The sequence below is a fragment of the Nuphar pumila genome, chromosome 1 (genome assembly GCF_984573655.1).
Source record: "Nuphar pumila chromosome 1, dmNupPumi1.hap1.1, whole genome shotgun sequence".
Taxonomy (NCBI): Eukaryota; Viridiplantae; Streptophyta; class Magnoliopsida; order Nymphaeales; family Nymphaeaceae; genus Nuphar; species Nuphar pumila.
The window spans coordinates 130,392,238-130,399,863 of record NC_143249.1 but is presented as its reverse complement, the minus strand read 5'-3'; the positions used below and the strand labels follow the sequence as shown (position 1 = coordinate 130,399,863).

At 34.8% G+C, this 7,626-nt stretch overlaps 1 protein-coding gene across 1 annotated transcript; it reads right to left on the bottom strand.

Annotated features, from left to right (window-relative positions):
• Positions 1 to 2,918: 2,918 nt before the first annotated feature.
• On the bottom strand, positions 2,919 to 3,506 carry LOC149849162 (zinc finger protein 5-like). Its single transcript, XM_090007446.1, has one exon. It carries the CDS (start codon positions 3,504 to 3,506, stop codon positions 2,919 to 2,921), a length of 588 nt encoding a protein of 195 aa, XP_089863572.1.
• Positions 3,507 to 7,626: the final 4,120 nt, after the last annotated feature.

Genomic DNA, 7,626 nt, shown 5'->3' with positions numbered 1-7,626 from the left:
ATTCGTGCCCACTGGCAAATATCGGCGATGTTTTAAAAATATCACGAAGAAACACAATGTCTTATGTCCCCGTTTTAAAAACCAATATTTTGTGATATTTTCAAAATATCGTGGTTTTGTCAGGATAAATATGCTTTCAGCAGTTATTTTTCACAAAAATGGGTGAATTTATTTTCATTTGTAATTTCCATTCTTCTTATGAATATAATTTTTATTTTTTAAGTTACTTATTTTCACCCAAAAAAATGAGAAATACGAAAATTTTAAAATTGCCATTATATATGGTCATATCCAGCAGATATAATTCTCCATTTTGAAGAGACGGTTGACCGAACGTTAAATAAAAAATCAAGCCACCAATTGCTGTAAATACAGAACATGATTTCAACTAGCTAGGGGTTCCATGAAAGGGAATGTTCATTAGGGAAGGAAAAGATACAGTTTAATTTCAGTTCTTATCTTCATCTCCCAAGCCTCTCTCTCTATAAAAGTCTCTTCTATGCAACTGATCCATTGTTATCCTGAATCTCTCGCTATGTCATAAACTTCAAAAAGGCCAACAAATCCAATGGTGAGTTATTTTCTTCATGTCATTCTTGTGTCATTATTTCAAAAAACCGAAAATATGTAATCATTAAGACAAATCTCTTCATATGTCATAAAGTTTCAAAGACCAACAAAGAAAACTTCAGATTCAACACCAAATTATTTCTTTTTCTGCAATTCTCATCCATTATTTCACAAAAGATGAAAAGGAAGAAGGTTTTAACACAACACTGAAGTTATTTAGGAAGGTTTCCGCTGTTTCCTTGTTGGACCAACCAGGTCTTGAAGATTCACCAACTTGAGGCAGGTCATGAAAAGCATGAAATGTAAAGTCACCGAAGAAAAATATACCGTTGGTTTTAAACGTTCGTGGTCCAGATGTCCCAGCTAAGTGACAGGGAATGAACCACTGGACTTCAATTCTTTCCCATCTTAAACACAAAAGGAAGCCACAAGAAGCCGTTACAATTTTGGGCTGAGGACTACCTGTCCTATTCACCCGTTGAAGGCCAAGTTTCCATAAGCATCTGATTAATTCCATTTCGAGCTTGCAAGAAGATGTTGCCCATTAATGACAAAAAGATTGTTTCTTTAAAAGCAAAGATAACTCCCTGAGAGCTTACTAAAAGACCTGCAATTTATTTATATGGTCAATAAATTTGGTAGGGTTTCTCTAATAACAAGTAACAATAGCTTTGCTTCACAAAAAAGGAATGAAAGAAGATGAAGAAGATAAAAAAAGTTCAGATTGATGTGCTTTTCTGGATATTCCAAGGGTAGTTTTGGAATTTTGAAATTGGTTGCATAGTATGTGAAAAGTAACAAGGTTAATCACAACATTGAAATTTTAAAGAACTAGTTGCCAGTTCTATGTGATGCTTTGTGCAGGAGTTTAAAGTATATTTTAGCTAGCTAGAGATAGGATTAATTAGAAGAAACATTGTGGGAGGCTCACTGAACGGTGACACAAGCAACCCAAGATCATGCAAGTGAAAAATGAAATATATGATAGCCAAGGAGAGCTTTATAATTTGATTCAACAAAGCTTAATATTGGATTAGTCATATGCTTGATTATCCAGCAATTCAACTGATTAAAAGATTATGTATGTATATAGGGTAAACCACAGCCTAGTAAACAACCCTCCGCCACCCTTGATTGATTCTACAATAGAGGCCAACGACAGGCAATGCTCATTAAATCAAATGCTATATACAAAAAAACACGATTATCCATTTAACCATCTAACGGTCACCCACGTGCCGATCGCTTTTTTGAATAGACAGACGTAACACTGGCAATGCATTCACTAACTAACTCAATCACGTTGAGAATCTGATATCGTCGTCCATTATGAGGTGGATCATATTATATCGACGTACAATTTGAGCTAGTCAGACATGGAGGCAGTATGGACAGTGTCGCATGGCCTCACTTCTCGTTATACGTGCTAATAAGTTGCATGAAAGTGCCACTTTTTTTTTTTAAAGGCAAGCTGGGGTTTGGCAGACCCCTACCAGATAATTCTTAAGCCCCATGTGGCCGAGTGATTCGAACCTGAGCCTTCAGCTTGGCACAGGACCCCGCTTGCCACATGGGATACCTGGGTGGTATGAAAGTGGGACCTATTGCTCACCATTGTAAAACCTTCACCTAGTTAAAGTACCATTTATTCACTCTTACTACAATGTTCTCAAAAACTATGCAACTCCTGTTCTAGCAACCATGGAAACATATGCAATCTACCCAATACAAGTTTTTTACAACTGGATATTAATTGGTGATAATTAACTTGCCTTCACACTAACATTTCCTTATATTGTAAGACTTGTTTTAACATATTTGTTCTAAAAGGCAAGGAAGAAGGGCAAATATTGCAGTTTGAATTGTTTGCAATAGCTTATACATCTCTCCATGTTATATTTGTGCCAGAACATGAAGCCCTTATAAGTTATGCTTAAGAAGAAAGGGGATAAAAAGACAAAAAGAAAGGGCTAGAAGATGAATAGTTGACGTTTCTTTACATGCACAGCTCATCATACAGATCTTCTTTGAAAAGAAAAAAATAAAATAAAATAATAGATGAATCTTCAACCATGGAAGAGATAAGAACAGTAAGGAAAAGAAGAAAATATCATATATTCATATAGAGACGGCGCCTTAACATAGACAAGCATGCATAGAGAGATTTCGTAGGTAGTTTTTCATCATATCCTATCTCATATGCACGTTCACATTGAACTAAAAGTGTTCAGACCCCATCACACAGCCATGATAGAGAAAGAAGGAAAGAAGAAACATGAAGGACTAATAATATTGAAACTAACTTCAATCTGGCCATCTCCATCTTTGCTGTAAATGATGCTCAGCTTCTACAGATGCAGGGAGAGATCCAGCTTTTTGTCCTTTTGAGGAGAACTGGGCGCGTCATCTCCAATCTCCACAACCTCTGCGGTATTGCTCTTCCTCGACGAACCCTCTGAAGAAGCAAGCTCGCTGGCTTTTGCCATCTTCTCCCTGTACTTCTTCTGCCAATTGAGGAAGTTTGAATCATCATCTCCATGGCCTCCACCTCCTCCTTCTCCACCATGGCTTGTTGGTCCCCTGAAGGGAATGTTAAGCCTAGTGACAGCACTAGATATCTGAGAAGAAAAATACCCGGCAGGTTGATAGAGACCATGGCCCCTAGAGTGAGAGTTGATATAGAAGGAAGGATTAAAGGCATCACTGAAGAGGAAAGGGTGGGGGGTCAGCCCGGGGATTGGGTATTCAGAATGCTTTTGCAGCTTCTTGGCTTCCAACCTCTCCCTCTTGTGAGCATTTTGGTGACCACCCAGGGCCTGAGAAGTATGGAACTTCTTGTTGCAGAACTGGCAGGAGAACTCCCTGGGCTCAACAGAATCAGACTTTGAGCTATCTACAGCTTCCTTGGTTGTAACACTCTTCTCCTCCTCAGCCATGCTCGCACAATGCTCCAAAGTGGTAGAGGAAACGAAATCCGCACTTGGGTTCCTGTTCTTTGGGGCTATAGAAAGTAGTGGAGCTCTAGGGCAAAGATAGAAGTAGGCAAAGAAACAAGTGTTTCTGGGTTTGGCAGGGCTGCTGTGGAAGACCATTTGGAAGATGACAGATAATAAGTAGATAGAGAAACAGAGAAATGCATGGGCTAGAGCACCTTGTTCTGCCTTTTTCTAATACAGATGGCTTGCTAAACATGACATGTCTTTAAATCGCTTTGTTTTGTTATTAAAGAAAGAGATAAAGAAGGAAAGTGTGATCTTTGCCTCTTATTTCCTGTGATCTCTATATAGAGCAAAAACTTCAAAACTTTTCATAATTGCATGTGGAAATGAGAAAGTTCGAAATATAAGGATGGGAGGGTGTGTGATAGGAAGAGTTAAAACCTGAGAATGCTGGAGTTTTAATTCTTGCACGTCTGTTTCATGTTTCCCATAGGCGCTAGCCCATCTAATTGGAGTGCTAATGAAAGAACCAAGCGCCCCTTCCCCACAAGTGACCAATACTCAAAACCCTACCCTAGTTGGCCTAAAAACTATGGTCTCACAAATTACTACTTGTTAACAAGTGATAGCTTTAAATCACTCTATTCTTAGAAAGTAAGTTACAGAAAATGAATAGCTGAAATTTATTATCATTATTGACAAATTACTAGGAAATAACTTGTATTTATGCTTAAAAAAAAAATAGACAAGGAACAAAGAATGAGAAAAGTCATCCTATGACCTCATAGTTCCAATTGAGATCCAAGATCTTACCATTGTAAGCTTACATGTGCGTTAGGTCTTGTAGTGCCTTTTTAAAATCTTCAAAATATCGTCGACTTGGTGCAACGCCTGGAACGCATTTGCACATTAATTAATACACTGACACAGTGTACATTTTCAAAATTAATAATGAAGGTAAGCATGACAGCTGTTATGCATAAAGGACAAGCCATTTAATGACATTGTGCCATGTGTCAAGGGCAACATTCTTTCACACAAAATCTCCTTCCTATCTCTTCTAACACCCAAATTAAAAGTCATCGGACTACCGTAAATGGTAATGATAACAGTGAAATGCTGATGTGATTTTAAGATTCTACCTCCTTTCAGAAAGAAGTGGTCAAATCATTTTCTTGTCATAAATCCCTTTGACTTTGAACTAAAAGTCAAGGCCTCCACCCTTAGCAATTCAAGAACTACGCAACATGTATATGGATATGTATGCAATACAAACTCCAGACACGCGCGGAGTCATAAGCATGACTTCTATGAAAAAGTAGTACACGGGGATATGTATCTTTTAAATGTTTAAATATATTAAAAATACATTCTTAACATTTGTAATATTTTCTAGTATTTTATAATTAATTAACAAAATGTGAATAAATGACTACAAGAGCCCAACCTGGATTTGGTTTGTGCACTACTGAACCTCACCTTTCAGCGATGTTAATGCTGGAAGGGCCAAGAATCATTTTCTATCAAACCGCTTTGATATCAAAGTTGTCTTTACAAAAGATAATTTGGTATCTCAAAAAATCTTATCTCTAGGCTCTGATACCAAATTTGTAATACTCTAAAATTTTTAACCCAAAACTAAGTGTAAATTTTTAATTATTTTTTTTAAATGTAATCCAACTCAAATGAGCAGATCAGTACACAATGAAAATCATTTTGGTTTGAATTAGACAACTTTGGGCAAGTTACAGAAATCAAAACACTAAACTTGACTGGATCCAGGTCCGCACACTAAATAATTCTATTGATAATTCGACTCTACATGAATTGAAACAAAATATAATATCATTCTAAATTAAAACATAATGTATCAATATTCAACATAAACAATAACATGTTCAAAGGTAAAGAGTCAAAATTGTCTCATCTAACTAAGATCTAAAACAACCTAGGATCGTGAGTTGATAGAATATGGTATCTTGGCCTTACCACCGCATCGCGCCATCGCACCGCTCAATGATGCTCACCTGAACATATCCCATAAAATGGATCAGATGCATGAAAGTCTTGGAGGTGATTACACCAACCAGATAAAGGTTGAACAATTATATAATCATACATTACAATCAAGTACATTACAATCATACATATCACATTCATCCATATTACATTCATGTATATCATATCATGTATCTCATATTTATGTAATCATAATCATGCAAGGGATATATCACATTTATGCAACAAACATTTCATGAGATATCTTAAGTAGGATAAGTACTAAACACATAACACATCATTCAAGATATCAACTATGTACATATTCAAGATATCAAACATATACATTTAAACAAGATGTCAAACATGTATCTCATCAAACAAAAACAATTTTAAAAGATGTGCCAATAAGTTTTCTATTAATTACTGGTCTCAACTACTTAGGGGTCCACCATTGGAATAGTAGATACTATAACAGGTGTTTATTCTTTAATGTATTCTTTTATTGCCTGAAATATCTAACTGACCAGATATTCTGAGTGGGCGGTCCATGATCGAGAGTAGTTCCCACAAAGGCGACATTTAAAAAAGAATTGCAATCTAGAACTAGGTGCAGTAGTTTAGATCAATCACCTAGAACACATTGATAGTCTTGATCTCCTAAACTTATGAGTGACTGAAAACCAATTAGGACATCATTGCTCCCATAAAACATAACATGTCATTCAAGGCTTGCACCATCTACTCTCTTTAAGGTAGACCATAGACCATAAATACCTAAATGAGTTATTGGGTTCTTAATTAAATGAAACATAATCATGTGTGCCTTAAACTATTAGGTTAGTCAGGGCTCCGTAGCCCAAATACTCCTTTAGGATTTTAATGTATTAGAATGCATTCATATTTACCCAACCCAATTCAATTTGCTATAGTGCCTTTAGCCTATATGAGAACTTCGCGTGTAAAGGCGGATCCCAAGTTAAGTTTAGACATATGTTATCAACAAAATAGTGCATTCGTTTTTTACCTAAGGGTTCTCATTAGACCCAAGATTGCACATGAGCTACAACAGCACAGGTAGGCTAGATGACTTAGAGTACGATACAAAAATATAATTTTCATGCCATATGTCAAAGCATTATAAATATTCTTGATCTATGTGTATAACCTTAATGTCAAGTGATATTTCAAAAATAACATGAAGCAATGTTCAATAAGGTTTATGACCATGCCATGCTCAAGCATACATTCAATAATAGTGGAACACAAAAACCTTATTTTTTATGCTATATACTCTTTCAAAAAATCTCATACATAATGCAATCATAATCACTAGCACTATATATGATATATATACATATGAACATCATAAAGAAACATTGCCTACATATAAACATAGGCATTTCTTATCATAAATCATATGCATATTCATACATTCAAATATGCATATACATACCTTATAATAAAAATGTATATGCATAACTCAAATGCATATACATACCTCACAACCAAATGCATATGCATAACTCATAATTCAAGGCATTCAATTATGAACAATATTACATGCAAACATACATATAAAATCAATCACATTCATACATGTAAAATTACATGCATTCAAATATGTAAAACCCACATGCATACATGGTTTAACTAGATGAACACATGCACATGCACACATGGTTTAGCTGGGTTGAACACATACATACAAACACTTGTCATTTTCAGATTTAACATAATCACAAGTCTAAATAAATTTTAGATTTGAAACACAAATGCATTCTAAACATCATCGTAGATACACATTTTAAACCATAATACATGCATTTTCAAACACCTATATATATACACTTTTGAACATTAAACATATATGCATTTTTGAACAACATATATACATTTTCAAGTATCAACATATATATATATATATATATATATATATATATATATATATATATATATTTTGAATAAACATATATACATTTTTTAATCAACATACATACATTTTTAAATCAACATATATATATATATATATATATATATATGAACATCATACATATATAAATTTTTAAACATGCATGCATTTTCAATCATCAACATAGATACATATTATACTTATAAG